At 35.3% G+C, this 18,228-nt stretch overlaps 1 protein-coding gene across 1 annotated transcript in view; it reads left to right on the top strand.

The window, feature by feature from the left end:
* Positions 1 to 14,855, top strand: part of Zbtb10 (zinc finger and BTB domain containing 10) — a 43,267-nt gene extending 28,412 nt beyond the window's left edge. Inside the window, exons 3-6 of the mRNA XM_013012573.1 lie at positions 5,494 to 5,592; positions 10,732 to 10,908; positions 11,059 to 11,231; positions 11,463 to 14,855. Of these exons, the coding sequence (XP_012868027.1) occupies positions 5,494 to 5,592; positions 10,732 to 10,908; positions 11,059 to 11,231; positions 11,463 to 11,768 (755 nt within the window). The 3' untranslated portion in view covers positions 11,769 to 14,855. The remainder of the gene's footprint in view (positions 1 to 5,493; positions 5,593 to 10,731; positions 10,909 to 11,058; positions 11,232 to 11,462) is intronic.
* Positions 14,856 to 18,228: the final 3,373 nt, after the last annotated feature.

Raw genomic sequence — 18,228 nt, 5'->3', positions numbered from 1 at the left:
GTGAAAGATTTCCATAAGATGAGGGTCTTTTAATCCTATGAAGCAAAATTCAGTTCTGGAGCAAATAAATCATCGGTTACTTGGCTTATATTCTATTCTTACAATTAATTGCTTGATTGATATTTTGGCTGGTTTTGAACAAAGCTACAGTGGTGATCTGATAAATTCATTACCAAGTCCAGAACTCTGTTGTGTAAGCCTCTTATCAACCTGGAAGAGCTTGCCTATTTTGAGATTTGGATTTCTTAAAATTTGTTTGGGTAGTACTAGAATTTAAAGCTAGGGCTTCTTGCTTCATTTCAAGCAAGCCTGTCCCCAGCCATTTCTGCTTTAGTTAATTTTAGGATAGAATCTCATGTTTTCACTGTGGCCAGCCCTGTTAATTTTTTGTGGGGACTAGCTTCAAACTACAATTCTGATATCCACCTTTCCGACTAACTAGTATTTATAAGCACATGCCCAAAGAGAGAGAGAAACACACAGAGACAGAGACAAATACAGAGAGAGAGAGTAGTGTGTAGCCTACTTTGGGGTTTTAACTTCAGGGCCTGGGAGCTGTCTGAGCCGATTTGCTCACAACTAGTGCTTTACCACTTGAACCACAGCAGCTCTACTTCCTGCTGGTTAATAGTTATTTATAGATAAGAGTCTCATGGACTTTTTGCCCAGGCTGGCTTGGAACTAAAGTAATGCAGATCTCAGCCTCTTGAATAGCTAAGATTACAGATGAGAGTCACTGGTGCCTGGCTTTTTTTTTTTTTTTTGCCAGTCCTGGAGCTTGAACTCTCATGGCCTGCACACTGCTCCTGAGCTTCTTTTGCTTAAGGCTAGCAGACTACCACTTGAACCACAGTGCCACTTGGGGCTTTTTTCCCCCCTGTTCTGTGGCACTGAGGAATCAAACCCAAGGTTTCATGCAAGCTAGGCAAGCACTCTACCACTAAGCCACATTCCCAGCCTTTAAAAAAAAAATCAGGTAGGTAGTGCCTTTCCAGAAAGATAATGTGGACATTTTATATGGTTGGGGGTATTTTAATTTATTAATGTTATTAATTTTACAGAGGGGAATTTCATGAGCATTTTCCACATATTTGCAATATATTCCAATCTCATCCTCTGTCACTGTTCCCTTACCCTTTCCCAAAAGAATTTTGACAAATTTCCTTGTTCTATTTTTATAGTAACAAGCAGTCTATTTCAGCTATATTCACTCACATTTCAAAATTATTTATATTCTATTTTGTTTTGTTTTTGTTTTCAAAGGGAAATATTGCACATAAAAAGAGATGTAATGTGGGTATGATTTAATAATTTTGTACATAGGGGAAATGCCAGACTGGACTGGCTTGGAACCTCAGTCTTCCAGATCCCAGCCTCTTGAGTAGATAGAATTAATTACAGGTGTAAGCCACCAATGTCCAGGTGTCCTTCCTATTTTTAATTTTTAGATTCTATTCCATAAGGAAAGCCATACATTTTAAGCATTTTCAGTTATGGTTATGTTTCGTTGTAATTATAAAATACGTAGTTGAAAAACTTTTTTATCAGTTATTTAAAATTAACCTTTGGTTAATACTACAAATAGCAAAGGGCAGAAATTCAGTCTGATAATATAATAATTTTGAAGGCTTTTTGATTGGCATATGTGGTAATAATCTGATAAAACAGATTATTCCTACTGGCAAAAAACATGGACAGGAGTCAATTTGTCATTCCTGCATTCCAAATAAGGTATTTTCTGCCCACTTAGATGATGACATCACACTGTATTGTACAGAGAAAATGGAAGCCAACACTAGAACCTTTCTTTATATACATACACTGTTGTCTCTGCTATCTTGTGACTATCCAAACCTGTGTTTCTAGATTTCAGATTACTTAGGAATCTTACAAGATTGGTAACTGCTTATCTAATACCATTTTCAATCTCTCCCTTTCCAAGTGTCTTTCAGCATTTACTGTTTACCTCCTAAGAAAACCAATTCTTGTTTTTGTTTCATTTTATTGAGATGCAGGATCTTTTGGTGGTTTTTGTTTGTTCTTGGGCTGTTCTGGGTACTGAACTCAGAGACTAGTGCTTGCCAGGGAATATTGTTCTACCACTCCAGCCATGTACCCAGTTAGAGTCTTACTATATAGCCCAAACTGGGATTGAACTTAAGACCTTTCTTTTCTTCTTTACTCTCCCTTTTGATGACATTATAGTTACAGGCCATCATTCCCAAACTAGAAAAGCAATTCATATCCTTTCTCACAGTTCCTTTTTGTATTCAGACTTTGTCAATATTTTTAAATTTTTTAAATCAGTTAATTGGTCTTTTTTTTTTTTTTTGGTATAAGTGTGTCTGTTTGCTGTGTTGCTCCTGGAGCTTGAATTCATGGCCCATTAATGGCTACTGGGTTTTTTTGCTTAAGACTAAAGCTCTGTCACTTGAGCCACACCCCCACTTCCTAATTGGTCATCTTCTAACCACAACACAGGCCACTCTTGTTTCCACTGGCTTACCCAGTATCACTCACTTAACAATACCAGAGACTTTATAGATGCTTATAAGATAAAAGAAAAATAATGTACATTTTCAGTCCTCATCTTGAGTTCTAGGTTCTAGGTATCATTGACAAAGTTCATACCGTACTTTTCCTTGAAAGCCTTTTTTCCCCCACTGAAAACCTTTTCGTGTGTTTCTGGTTCATTAAGTGCTGGGATTATTTAGTTATATTTGGCCAGGCTCTTCCCCTACCCTGCACCCATGGTCTCATCTGTTTATTGCCATTTGTATTCTGACAATTCAAACTTTTTTTTTCTAACTCAAGCACCTTTGTTGCTTGATTTCTGTACTTGTAAATATAAGTGAGAAAAATAGTAGAATCAAATGACATCTCATTTGACCCTTAAGTTTTTCTCTCGTTTTTTATACTAAAACACTTCTTAATCTTTGGTTGGCATCAGAATCACTTAGAGGGCTTTTTTATAATACAAAGTGCAGGCTGGCCTCACCTCTGCAGTATCTAGTATAGATATATCCAAAATAGATTCTGAGAATTGGCATTTCTAGTACATTGCTCTCTGATACTGGTTTTAGTGACTTTGAGTACCAGTCATTAAAGAAGTGAAGCGACCTGTTTCACATTCAGGAAGTGGTAGACTAGAGATTGATGCCAGGCAGAAAACAAACTCCCTTCCCCTTCTGTTTTTTGGTGCCCCTTCTGGGGCTTGAACTCAGGGCTTGGGCATGTCCCTTAGCTATTGGACTCAAGGCTAACACTCTGTTACTTGAGCTTCAGTTCCCCTTTGGGGCTTTTGATAGTTATAGATAACCAGGCTGCTTCAAACAAGGATCCTAAGATCTTGAAGGATTATAGATGTGAGCTACCATCATGTGGCCCTTTTACTTATTTCTTTTTACTTCACTTGGTATCTCTTTATCTACCCCATTTTCTGGATATCCTTTGCTGCTTCCAGTATAGGCTAGAAACTTTTCCTCATTATTACCTTAAACCCACCCCCTCAACATTTAATCTGCTACCAGACTCTATTAGCATCTAATTCTTTTTACTTTTTCTCTCTGCCACTGCTACCAACAAAGTCATGACCACTCCAGACCTTACTTGAGTTGCTAATTTTCACATTTATAAATGTGAAAATTGGTAGTCCATTATAAATCACGGCCTTAATGAAATCACTTTATTACTAAGAGTCAGTATGACATACTGTGCATACTTGGCCATAAGTTTACTCTTTCACAATCAAGTGATCCTATTATAGCTTGTCAGAATTATAGTACTAAATTTTGATGAGCTATTTTGGGTTTTATAGCTAAACAGTAGAACCATAGTTATATAATATTTCATTGCATGACTATATCATAATTTCTTTGTTCCACTGTAAATACTTCTGTAAGGAGAGTTTGTGTTTGGTGGTTCTGGCCTCAGCATTGTCCAAGCTTTTAGCTCAAGGCTAGAGCTCTGCCATGTGAACCATAGCTCCTCTCCTGGCTCTTTGGTGGCTAATTGGTAAGAATCTCATAGACTTTACAGCAAGAGCTGGCTTTGTTTGAACCAGGATGCTCAGAGCTCAACCTCTTAAGTAGCTAGGATTATAGTTATGAGAGACACCAGTGCCCTTGGGTTTAACGGATCCAGAGCAATCAAGGATGGTAATACTCAAAGCTAATCAATAAGTCTTCTTTAAACGTGTTTATTGTTATTATAAAGGTGCTATACAGAGATGTTACAGTTGCCTAAGTCAGGTAAAGAGTACATTTCTTTTTGGACTATGTCCCTTCTTCCTGCATTCTCCCAATTTTTCCCTCACATTCCCACCCTCAAGTGTATAGTTCATTTTTAACATAGCGCCTAGTGAGTACCACTGCTGCATTTGTTCACCCTTTGTCCCTCCATTTCTGTGGATAAATCTTGAACTCTGAGAGGTTAAGAGGAGATTATTCACCAGGAACTTTGTTTTGGCAGTATAGGCTTTTGAACTCGGGTATTACCACTTAAGCCATTTCTCTAACTTTAGAAAGAGGAACATTAAAAAAAAATCTTCAGACCCATAAGATATTTGAGAGTAGAGGATGCTTTGGTACAGTTGGATTGATGTAAAAGGAATGTGAATATTAAACTTAAAAGTTTGATTTTCATCCTAAAAGCCCTGATAAATCATCCAAATTTTTCTTTATATTTTAGGAAGATTCCTCCGGGAAACAGTAGTGTGAGCATTTTATATTTTGGAAACAAGGAAATCAGGAACTGATAACATTAGTTAACTCATCCAGGACAGTAATAATGAGTGCTTGACTGAAGCAGCAATAGGATTAAATATTATTTACAGGAAATATAGATTTGCAACAAAAAATATGTATCTTACTAGTTGGCTGTTTTTTATATGCTGCTTTTCCTCTTCCTTCTGTATGTTAAGATTAGCACTAGCCGGGCACTGGTGGCTCATTCCTGTAATCCTAACTACTCAGGAAGCTTAAGATCTGAGGGTCACAGTTCCAAAGTCAGTTCAGGCAGAAAAGTGCCCACAAGACTCTTATTTCCAATTAGCCACCAGAATACCTGAAATGGCACTGTGGCTCAAAGTGGTAGAGTGCTAGCCTTGAGCAAAGGACTCAAGGACAGTACACAGGCCCTGAGTTCAAGCCCTGTGATGGAGAGGGGAACAGTAGCTCTCCCTAAAAAGGAAAAAAGATTAGCTCTTAAAATTGTACATTCTCCTCCTCTTAAGGACATATCTTGGAACACCAGGAAGACAAAGATGAGTAGGATGGGTGCCAGGCCAGGCCTTGCTCTCCTGTAGTATAATTTTTGTTTTGTACTGATTTAGACATGATTTTGTATTTGTTTTACAATGTTTGGCACATAACAGATACTCAGCACTTGTAGATAGAAATTTTTGTGCATATTAAATAAAAAAGATTAAGAAAAAGTAGTGCCTGGGTAAATGGCTAAGATGTAGCTTATACAAGAATTTTTGTGTCCTTTCAGATTTGGATGGTGCTTTACTCTCAGGGCCAGATGGTGATAGAAATATGAATGCAAATTTATTGGCTGAGACCTGCTCTAGTCAAGATGGAGGTGATGCTGGTAGGTATAGTAAGATTTTAGGCAAAGAATTTATTGAAGAGGACTTGAAGGTTGGGAAGTGTTTTATATATATTACATGTAATATAACAACATATTAGAAAATAATATATAATTTGTTTCTTTTATGTAAATAGTCCCAATTTGTAACTGCTGTACTTATGACTTTGGAAACTTGGTAAATAGAAATAAATATTTCTTAAAAATTCAATATTTTTGGTTTGTTTGAAAAACTGTTCTAAATTTTTAAAACAAATATCAAAAGTTGTTAATGGAGTTTATGGATAGAATGGGAAGTAGGATTATCAGAGGGTTAACTAGTGCATTTTAATTGGTATGATATCATATTGGTACCATACCATAATGGTATGATTGTTGTTAGCTGCAGAATAAATGTTGATTATTTTAGGTATTGTAGCAGCTATAAGGTTGGAATGCATAAAAATTCAAGGATTATACTTTAAAAGTAAAATGAGAAAAATAGCTGAGTATGGCTAGCCTTAAACCTGTAATCCTAACTACTCAGCAGGCTGAGATTTGAGCATCTTGTTTTGAAATCAGAACAGGCAGATAAAGCCTGAAGTGGAAGGGTGGTTGGGAGGTGTGGCTCAAGTTATAATAGAACCCCAGTCTTGAGCAGAAAAAGCAAGAGTTATGATGTCCTCAGTGCAAATCCCAGTACTTGCACAAACAAAAAGTATGTGAGTGGAGTGGGACTTTAAAATGTTTAACAAAAGAATGATGGATTTAGAAAAATTGTAATTTTTTGCAGTATTGGGGTTTGAATCCAGGGGCTTCTGCTAGTAGGCAAGCTCTCGTGTCATTTGAACCATCCCCTAGCCCAGGAAAATAACTGTTTTGCAGTACTCCATAGGAAGCAATTCAGAATCATCAATGGATGTTAAGCAGCCATGCTTGCCCACTATGATTGGGTGAAAGGTTATTGAATAGCATAGTAACATGATCTTATTTCATAGATTATATCTAATTACAAGGCTAGAGAAATTAGAGGAGCATTACTATAACCAATTGATAACAAAACAAACTGAAATTACTGACATACCACATTACCTTGCTAAATTTTTAACCCAAATCTAACTGAAGAAAAGTCAGGCAAATCTGAGTAAATCCCACATTTAGCAGGTGGTCCAAACTGTAATGTCATAAAGGACAAGAAGAGGAACCTGTAGATTAAAAGAAAGAAGCAAATGCAATAGTAGATTAGATCAAGGAAGTTACCATTTCAGGATTAAAGGGAGTATTTGGGGAATAGTTGGGAATGTGAGTATGTAATATAAACAGCATTCAGTTTTAAATTTCTTGGGTGGGTTGTGGTTTTGTAAGGTGCATGCTATCTATTAGGCTTGCAGTAAAAGTGCAAGTTTAAAAAATGTGTACGTGTGTTACCCATGAAGAGAAAGAATGTGTGCCAGAATTGATGCTAAAGAAAGGCAGAGGCGCTCGGATATTCAGTTATTTAATCTATGTTGCATTTACATTCCTTTCCTAATTACTGCTGGAAAGAAGACAATTTTGAGCACTCCTTAGAAAAAGTAGTCAGTTCTCAACATCCCCCTCCCCCCCTTTTCCTTTCCTGCTTTGTTTCCTTGGTGCTATATCAGCCCAGGGTTGTGCAAATTCTAGGCAAACTCTCCCACTGAGCTACATCCTCCTGTCCCTTGGTTATTTAGAACAGTCTTTTTTTGTGGGGGGATGAGGGGGAAAGGGCAGTCATGGGGCTTGAACTCTGGGCCTGGGCACTGTCCCTTAGCTCTTCAGCTCAAGGCTAGCACTCTACCACTTGAGCCACAGCGCGCTACCTCCGGTTTTCTGGTGGTTAATTGGAGATGAATCTGATGGACTTTGCTGCTCAGGCTGGCTTTGAACCACCATCGTCAGAGCTCAACCTCCTGAGTAGCTAGGATTACAAGTGTAAGCCACAATACCTGGCCTTCAACCATAGTCTTTAGCATAGTTATTTAGTACATGCTAGCCTCAAAATTTATGACAGCCTGCCTCCCAAGCACTGAAATTAAAGATATACACCTCACATCCCCAGGTAGGGGCTTCTAAATACCATACACTATGACCTAAATTAAGCTAGTACTGTCCCTTTGCAGATGAGATGTATTATGAAGATTGCAGGTGAGATGTATTATGAAGATTATTTCCCCCTTGTTCAGAAAATTGCTTAGAAGAGTATTTTATTGCACTAACTTCTTGGCTTAGAAGTCTGTTCCAAGGATCTGTTTAATGGGACTGTGGGAATTCATATATAAAATTTAAACTTGATGCACATAAACATTTTCATGGAGAAGGGCCTATGTTACTTTCCAGAGTAAAGTCTTCATCCTGACATTTTCCTTAAGTAAGGGATATTTTGACTTATTGACATAGTTGCATCTGGGACAGACTGTGTCATATGACTTACCTTATAACATCAAAAATAGTTTTCTTCTTAGTTTGCCATTATTGGATAATAAGTAAAAAAAGGATTTTTTTTCTTTTGAGACAGACACAAACTTGATATCTAGTGCTTTTGCCCACTGGTTGGCTTTACTACCTAAACCACTCCTCCAACCCCTCAAAAAGGATTATCCCTGCAAATTTGATAGTACATGGATAAGTTTGAAGTCAGCCTGAATTACATAACAAGCTATGTCTCAAAAAAGTGTGTATACATATATATGTGTATATGCACATATAATATATTCTTTATAAAATGCCTACGAGAATTATTCAAAAACAGTACAATTTGAAATAGATCCTTAATGTCCTTAATGTATATTGAATTACAACCACAGTATCTTTTTTCAAGCTATTCTGCAAATGCCTGGAGTTATCTCAGAAAATTACAAAAATTAGGAGAGATGTAGACTGTAGTATGTATTATAAGTCATCTCTTTTATCTTTTACCATAAACGCTATCTGCAAAAGAACCATTGAATTTCAAGTATTCAAAAATATAATTTTGAGGGTTGAGGGGTAGACATGTGGCCTAGCTGGTAGAGCGCCAGCCAATGAGTGAAAGCTCAGGTACTGGTTCCCCATCTTGGACCAAAGGGAAAATAAAGGAAAATATAATACTGGATCTTGGATTATTGTTCATAAATCATCTTTATGTTAAACTTTTTGTGTTGAGTAATATATTACGTTTATTGATTTATTTAGGTCAGTCATGGGGCTAAGCACTATTCTTGAGTTCTATCACTGAGCCACAGCTCTACTTCCAGTTTTCTCCTGGTTATTGGAGAAAAGAGTATCATTGGGACTTTCAGCTCAGTCTGGCATTGAACTGCAATCCTCAGGTCTCAGCCCCCTGAATAGCTAGGATTACAGTTGTGCACCACCTGGCTACCATTTTTTATTTTTGATACTAGTGTTATAAGTATTTTGAGCAAGTAAAAAAATATTAGGTACATGTTGGCTTTTTGTTGTTGCTGCTGCTGTTGGTTCTGGGGCTTATACTTCAGGGCCTGGGTGCTGTCCCTGAGCTTTTTTGTTCAAGGCTAAAGATCTACCTCTTGAGCCACAGCTCAGCTTTCAGCTTTTTGGTGGTTAGTTACAAGTATGAGTCACCTGGGCCTGGCTAGAATAAAATTGTTCAACAAATAAGTGGATTGCACATTTACACATGCATATAAATGCACCTATACATACATGTTTTAAACTAGAAATACATACAAATACAGAGGTGGGGAAGATAGGCATTCCTTGTTCTCCTTAAGTTTAACGTTTTTCTACTGATTCAGATTAAAGAGCATGACTCAATAAAGCCCTGGCTTTATTTAGAAATGTGAGACTAAAAATTGATTGTTCTCCACAGGCTACCATTCCCATCCTCATCCCTATCCCACACATGGTGGAAATGTTGTCTCACTTTAGAAGTTAAAAAACTTCCTAACAGTAACACACTGTAGTTAAATTATATATAACTATGGGTCCAGAGAGCTTTCTTGACATAAAAAAACAACTAAATGTATTCTAAGAATGAAACAAATTTCATTAGTAGTTATATGCATTTTTTAAAAATAGTGACCTTTTAAACTTCATTGTTTATTGATACTCTTATAAAGTCTACTCTGATAAACATTCTTCTATTAAGACAGTAGTGTTCATGGGAATAAAATTTATTAGATTATGCCTTATCCTAAATCCTTGGAACCAAAAATATTTACAGTGTCAGATTTTGTAACATTTCACCAGGAGTTTGTAAATTCATACAAAAAATCTGAAATCTGAAATGTTCCAAAATTTGAACCTTTTTGAGCACCAATATAATAACACGATAAAGATTCAGATTTGGGAACTTTTCATATTAGAAATGTTGAGCCTGTATTGCTACATGAATAAACACTGTACAAGTTAGAGTGTATATTTTGGAAAGGAGTGTTTCAGGTAGATAAAACTATAAGTACTTTGAAGTAGAACCCCTGTTTACTGTGGAGGAACAACACAGAGAGATCAGTATTTTGGGAATGAAGCCCTCATGAGGGTGATTAGAAGCAAGAAGCACTATCAGGAAAGGCTTGTTTAGGATATTGAAAATTTGGCCTTTTTTTTTTTAAGTGAGTTGGATGAATAGCTCTTGCAGCCTTTTGAGTAGAGTAGTGGCCCACAAGTAGTGTTTTAAAAGAATGCTTGTTTGCTCTGTGGAATACAGGCTCTGAAACATTAATAGCTAGAACCAGGAAAACAGTTGACATTCAGAGGCTAGAATTGCTGGTTGATTGGATCAGCAACTAGCTGTACAGGATTCAGGATATATTCCTATTATAAAAGATTCCTGGAAGGGGATCTGTGACTCAGGTGGTAGAGCACCAGCCTTGAGGAAAAAAAGGTAAAGACAGCACCCAGGCCCTGCATTCAGGCCACAGTAACACCACCCCTGAAATGTACAAATCCAAGATGGAATTAAATCTAGAGAAAAGTAGTTCTTGCTTGTATTTCTGTATTTCTCTTACTATAATGAAATAAGATTGAGCATTTTATAAAGAGATGTATGTACTTAGTTCATACTTTTAGAGATAGAGATTCATGACTTACTATTTACTTTATATTCAGATTATTCTGTAAGTGCTTATAGGATATACTCTAAATAGCATCATTACCTTAAAAATTACTGTTTTTCAATTATATTAGGTACTTCACATGATTTCAAGTATGGTTTGATTCCTGGCCCTTCAAGTGATTTCAAGTATGGATTGATACCGGGTACCTCAAGTGATTTCAAGTATGGATTGATAGCAGGTGCTTCTAATGACTTCAAGTATGGATTATTGCCAGAATCTTGGCCAAAACAAGAAACATGGGAAAATGGCAAGTACTGATTAACCAAACAAAGAATTCTAAAATTACATAATTTTATAAAAGTATAGTGACCCCACATTTAGTTGCTGTTTTTAGGAGTATACATAGTGAGGGTTTTGTTTACTAATGTATAATGAGTGCTTTTTTAAATTCTTATAGGTGAATCATCTCTAATCATGAACAAGTTAAAATGCCCTCATTGTAACTATGTAGCCAAATACAGACGAACACTAAAAAGGCATTTACTCATTCATACGGGAGTAAGATCGTTTAGCTGTGATATTTGTGGAAAGCTGTTTACTCGAAGAGAACATGTAAAAAGACATTCCCTGGTAAGTAACTTTAGAAAAAACTGATGGTTAAACTGGTTTGGTCAGTGAAGTAGACAGCATTTTAAGTTATTTGCAAATTTAAGAAGATAACTTTTGCTTTAAAATGACTTATGAACAATGCAGAAAAACATTGGTATATATTCACTCATTATTATGTGTCGTTCAATTTAGTTCAAGTGAAAACTGTTTCTACACTATCCTTATATTGAATTTTTCCCCCCCTTCAACTAGGTGCATAAAAAGGATAAAAAATACAAATGTATGGTGTGTAAGAAGATCTTCATGTTAGCAGCCAGTGTTGGAATAAGACATGGATCTCGACGCTATGGTGTTTGTGTAGACTGTGCAGATAAATCACAACCAGGAGGGCAAGAAGGTGTAGATCAGGGACAGGATACAGAATTCCCTCGGGATGAAGAATATGAAGAAAATGAAGTAGGAGAGGCTGATGAAGAACTGGTTGATGATGGAGAAGATCAGAATGATCCATCTCGATGGGATGAATCAGGAGATGTTTGTATGTCTCTGGATGATTAACTGACCTATACTTATACTCCTCAAGGATGCTGCATTTGGACATAATATGAATCGACAATTTGGATTGTTGAACTTTTTGAAGGCTTGCAAAATATGGTACATGCTGGATGGTAGTTATGTTGCTGTGAAACTGTAGGGTCAAAAAGCCTTATAGCAAAAAAATTTTTTTTATATTTGCACAGGACTGTACAGCAAACAACCATGTGGTTGGCTTACATGGAGTCCCCACATATTCAGTCAAAGTAAAATATTTTTTATTTATAGGAGATACAGTAACTATTTGGGTCCTATGAAAATATAGTACTTGTTCTTTATAGAGCTTGCATTCATGTTCCACATTAACATGAATGAAGAAAATCCCTTTATGGAAGTACAGTTGACCCAATCACTCTGTCCATCAAACCACTCAGGCTAGTTTGTACTAGTAGAGTTTTGTTTCTATTTTATTTTTATTAATTTTATTTTTTTTAATACAGATTTTTCAGTGAGGGGCTTTTTCAACCCCATTGGTTCTATTTTCTTGTATTTTCCATTTTAATTTGCTTTATAACTTAAAAAACAAGTCTCTTCTAGTCTTAGGTATTATTTCTCAATTTTGTGCTGATAGGCATGTTTATAAGAACTGGAGAGGTAATTTATTGGAATGAACTAACTGACTTCCCCTGACCCTTTTCCTTTTTGACATGAATTTTAGTACTTCACAAATGAAGAATGATGTGCGAAGTTACGTGGCGAAGCTGACAAATACCACTAAATGATTATGATTTACAAGTAACTTTCTCCTGCTGCTCTAATTTGATAAATGGTTACTATATGATGTTTTCTGACATAGTTTTTGGTTTTGGGTATCTGTTACTTTGGCACTATTCTTGTTTGCCTCTTTATTATTTTTGCCAGTGTACTATACCTCAGCCTTATTTGGAAGACAGAAATCTGATTGAAGAAAAGTCATAGAAACAATAAGTAAAATGATTTGTTTTATAATTTATCCTCCATGTCCAGTTTGGTTAGCTTGTTATGCAATATAAGTGAAATATCAGGTTTTTACCTCCTGTGCCCTTTTTATCATTAAAATTAACACAAAATGTGCATTCTCTTTTGTTTCATACTTACTTGGATATTTTGAGTCTTTTGAAATAATGGTTGATAATTTATATTTCCAATCCTTCCTAAAGTCACTACACCTCAATTCAGTCTTTCTAGACATCATGATTCAGTGGGCCACAATTTTCAAGTAAAATTCAGAGGCTTTATTATTAACTAAATATAGTATGGTATAGAAAAAGGTCATATATTAAGTTGAAATTGTTTAGATTTCATTAGCCTGGTGAGAAAAGAATTCACTGTGGAACTCTCCACAACATTTCACATACTAACATGGATGACATTTATCCGGAACATATTATACAATTAAGATTCATCATATTTTCAGCTTTCTTTCAAATAAAAATTGAGTATATTTTCCTATTTTATATCAGGTAACTAAATTATGCTAGTTGTGTGGGAAGAAATTGCAAAGATGCTTTGACAGATACAATCTATTTGGTGCTCCATCTGATCAAAGTTGAAAGCTTATTTTTTTAAGAGACAAACTATCATTGTCTCTGATTTCAGTAAAATGATGGTTTATTGCCAGACAATAATGTATCTGCTTAGATATATCAAAGATAAAATATTACAATTACATGGTTAGATGCATCTTTTGTCATCTAGACTTTATTGTACTTTCTATATAACTATAAGCTTGGCAGATGAATAGCTTTGGTTTGAATTTTGTTTAAAACTGAAGAGTGTGTCCTACTCTGTGTTTGAGACAAATGAATAAAATGTAACTCTAGTGAAGTCCAAAGTATAATTAGTTGGGCAAAGATAATTATGAATGAAAAAGTATTTTAAATTTAAAATGTTCTGCTTTGTGAATATGTAAGTATAGTATAAAGATTTCTTTCATCCCATTTATCCCCTTCCTTTAAAATAAACCATAGTTTACAATTGGTAGATCTGTCTATATATAAATATATATTAAAGAGCAAAGATATATATCTAAAAAAATCACCTAAATCTGCTTTATTAGACTATAGTTCACTTATTGCATAGAAACTGGACTTGGCTTTACATTCTTAATGTACTTTTTTTACTTTTCTTCAAGATATGAACTTATTCTCTTGAAATCAAGTTTTCTTTTATTGAATCACTTATGTATATCTGGTAAATTATGACCAAATTTTTGTTAGATTGCGTGCAGTAAATTGAAATATACACTTGGTACACTACGGGACTGTTGTGCTTTTGTTTTGGTTTTAGTTGGAAACAAAGGTTTGATGTAGATGGCTTATTTCTGTTAATTTAAAGTTTTCTATAATTGTCCATTACCTTTAATGTTGTGTTGTGACAGATTTGGCTATATTTTTAGTCATTTGGAATATGATACTTTGAAAGTTTTGTTTTTAGGTAATCCAAAGGAAGAATGTTTATACTCTTGAATATATTATCCTCAGCATATATAAAAATTTATTTGAAGTAAGCGTTTTACCAGAAACAGAACTGACAGATTTTTCTACTTGCTGACTGCCTAACTTATTTTGTTTCATGATCTTGAAGGACTGTTCCCCCCTCCCCCTTCTCGATCTTTTTAAAAAATAGTTTTAGTACTAGGGTATACTACTGGACGTTTCTATTTTTTTAAATATATTCCTTTTCCAACTTAGAGTACAACAATTTCAGGAAATCAATAGATATCAGGAACTCAGTAGATTCTAAGACCTTAGGATTTGGTCTTGAGAGTTAATGAATATTCATAATTTTGTCTATGGAACGCTGGCAAAATGATGTTACACGTTTGAAGTTTCCTTGTAATTTATATTTTAAATGAAAGATATTTTAGAGCTTTAATTCTACTAAAGGGGAAGAATATAAACTTTGATATTTCCTTTCACATAACCCTGTCAAGATCATATATTATTTCTTAGGATTCTCCAAGACAGTAGTCATATATAGTCCCCTTATTGGTTCTTGGCCCTTAATTTTTTCTCACTAGGTGATTTGCTAAATTTTTGTGCCCTAGAAATCAAGAGTTAAAAAAAAAAAGAAAAAACTGGACAGATACAAGTATTTTTTAAATTTAGGGGGAAAACACTGACTAGTGTTTAAATTGAGACATCTTGATGGAAAAGGGTGAGCTTGACACATTAATACATAGTAGTAGGCACACAATATGAACTACATCATAGTAGTTCAATAATAGAAAAGGAGAAAGGAAAAAGACTTGGAAATGAAAGCATTTTGACTTAAATACAATGGTGTAAAATACATTGATGTAAAAGATGAAGATGATTGGTTTACATGGTATCATATGGAGGAAAGTGTGGTGAAAATGCTTTCTAAAAAATGTTTTAATTGAAAACCTCAAGCTTAATTTTGAGAATTTTCTGAACATAGCATGAAAGGTTTATAAATACATTTTTTTCTGAATGATTCCTAAAGCTACCAATTTTTAATGCCCATACTTGCCATCATGCAGTCCTTATTTCACTTAATCCTTGTAAGATAGGTGCTATTGCCTCCCTTTTATAGATAAGAAAAGGCTCAAAGATTCATAAACTTGCCTAATTTAATCTAACAGAGCTGGAGCTTAATCACATCTGAAGCTGGTCAAGAAGGCTCTACTGCTGCCTCCTTAAACAACTTTTTGTAGAATAACAGCTCTTGTCTATGGAGATTTATATTGTCCTTATAAAACTGCTAGGAATTTTGTGGATGTCCTTTCTCTTCCCCAATAAATATTCATACTATTTTTCCCTTGATAAAGCAATTGTTTTGTCACTTTGACTTAAATAAGCCACAGGACCTCATTTTAGCAGATGCTATTTGTGGGGTGTAGCATTTTTACTTTTAAAGAAATGATTTTTAATCTGAAGCATTAGATATCTTTGTGTGCCGTTCAATCACCCGGATCCTTAATCTTAACTTGTGGTACCTAATATACACACTTAGGACTAACAAACAGGTGGTTGAGTAACTTTAGAATTTAAAACGGAAGGGTTTCCCCCCCCCTGCAGTATCCCTACTTCCAAGTGGAATTGAACAGCTCTAGATGTGTTAGGGATAAGCACACTTTAAAAGATGTTTTCTAGTCCTGAATTTTATGACAGTTGGGTCCTTAAATTTGGAGTGCTATTGAGAACAAAATTTGGGGTTAAGGAGAGGGTAGTTGAGGCCATTATAGAATGGAAGAATCAGCGTTTTAAACACTGTAAACGAAAAACACTTAATCTGCCTGCTGTTTGTAAAAGCTCTCTGGGAAGATCTTTTACGAAGACCAATTTTTTTTAATGTAATTTACCTACCTAATAATAAATGTCCTAAGACATGTATGTAAACTTCCAAACTGTTTTGTCGGTGTATTTAGAAAATACACAAGAATCTTTATCAAATCTAAAAATATAAACGTGTGAGCACTAAACTGCTTCTGGCTTTGTGAATTTTATTGACTGGCATTTAATTCCTAATTATTTGCAAGTGTATTAATTTAAACTTGAGGTAGGGGAAACACCTTTGTAAATTGATGTATGGTTTAAATATATTTGTACTTAGGAGTTATAACTTTGGATTGTAGAATTATGAGGGAGTTTTATTTGTATGTATTTATATGAAAGTTCACGAATGACTTAAACTACCTCCTAGTCCTCCTCAGAGGGCTGCTTTCGTTAATAAATAGCAGTGATTTGCATTCAGAATATTTCTTACTCACTTTTAGGATGCTCTCCAAGTTTTAGAAAACATCTTTAAAAAAATCACTGCAACTCATACTTGTGTGTAATCTTGGGATTGAAAAACAGGTAAAACTGCTTTTTCTCATATTTACAGTATGTTGGATTAACAGATTACAAGTAAATGTACCATTATAAACTTCAACTCTTTGAATATAAAGGCATTTTTAAAGTTTTTGGTGGTATATTTTAAGGTAATGGAACAAAGGAATATCCATATACTTTATATTAAAGAAAGGAGAGATTTTTGGAGAAGTAAAAGGAGGAGAGTCACATAGTATGCGGTGCCTACTATCTTTAAGCAGAGCTTTATGTGGCAGAAGAATTAAGATACAGTCTATGTGGATCCAAAAGGTAATAATTGAAGGACCATTTGGCCCAAGATTAAAAAGCAGTTTTTACTTCACAGATGAAATGGGGCTACTTTGTAGGAAAGGGCCTACCACTAAAGATGTTTTAGAAAAGTAAATAGGTTCACATGACAATCATTTTGGTTAAGGCTGAATTGACCAAACATATCTCAGAGTGGATCTTTTTTATTTTAAGATGTGAGCTTATTGTTACTGTTTTCTTTGTTTTGCTTGGGTAAAATAATGGATACAGTTTTGTGTTTTATGCATAAAGTGTAATGGAGGATGTTTTAATACTGAAAAGCAGTTTAGAAAATTTAGAATTAAGAGTTTGGAAATGAGGTTTAGGCTTGTGTAGAAAAAAACTGCCATATAAATCTCTTGACACAGATCAGGTTGGAGCTGGAAGGAAAGTTCAGTTATTGGATTTATGAGTTTATATGAATAAGTTACTTTGTAACTTGGTTATAGCAAGTTGAAACTAAAGGAAAATTTTTTTGATGAACTGGAGGAAGCCCTTTCAATTAATTAAAATAAATTTTAAAAAGTAGGCTCCAGCCAGGTTCACCTCTATAATCCTAGCTTCTCAGGAGGCTATAAGAGTTTAGGATTGTGGGGCTGGGAAGGTGGCTCAGTGGTAGAAAGCTTGCCTTGAATGCCTGAGGCCCTGGGTTCCATTCCCCAGCACCACATAAGCAATAAGAAGAAAGCCGGAAGTGACACTATGGCTCAAGTGGTAGAGCGCTAGCCTTGAGCTGAAGAGCTGAGGGACAGCGCTCAGGCCCAGAGTTCAGGCCCCATGACCGGACCCTGCGCCCCCCCCCCAAAAAAAAAGAGTTTAGGATTGTAATTCAAAGCCAGCCCAGGCTATCTCCAATAAACTATTTTTTAAAAAGCCAGAAGTAGAGCTCTGGCTCAAGTGATAGAACTCAGGGACAACACCCATGGCCTTGAATTAGAAAAGGGGTGGGGGGACTTTAAAATTCATGGTGCCTTACCTGCTATTAATCTTGAGGATTATTTTTCTCACAACTTGACCAATCTTATTTTTGCTTAATGAGGATTATGTTAGACCTTGGTGAAAAATATACACAAGTTGTTTAATTTTGTGATAAATACCCCAACAGTGAGTAAGACAGCAGTACATATGGTTTCAAGATAGTTGGTGGAATTACTGGAATTCAAAGGGAACTTCAAGAGGCTAATAAAAACTCCCAGGAAAATGACCTGGCAGTTGATTTTCGGTTATAAGATTAAAACTTCAGTATGTTCTCTGTGCCAAACTCACATAAGAAATATTTGATATCAGGGAAGACAAATGAGACTTGTGTTTTCATACAG

This window comes from Dipodomys ordii, unplaced genomic scaffold (assembly GCF_000151885.1).
Source record: "Dipodomys ordii isolate 6190 unplaced genomic scaffold, Dord_2.0 Scaffold17, whole genome shotgun sequence".
NCBI lineage: Eukaryota > Metazoa > Chordata > Mammalia > Rodentia > Heteromyidae > Dipodomys > Dipodomys ordii.
The sequence above is the reverse complement of the archived record's forward strand: the minus strand, read 5'-3'. Positions and strand labels throughout refer to the sequence as shown.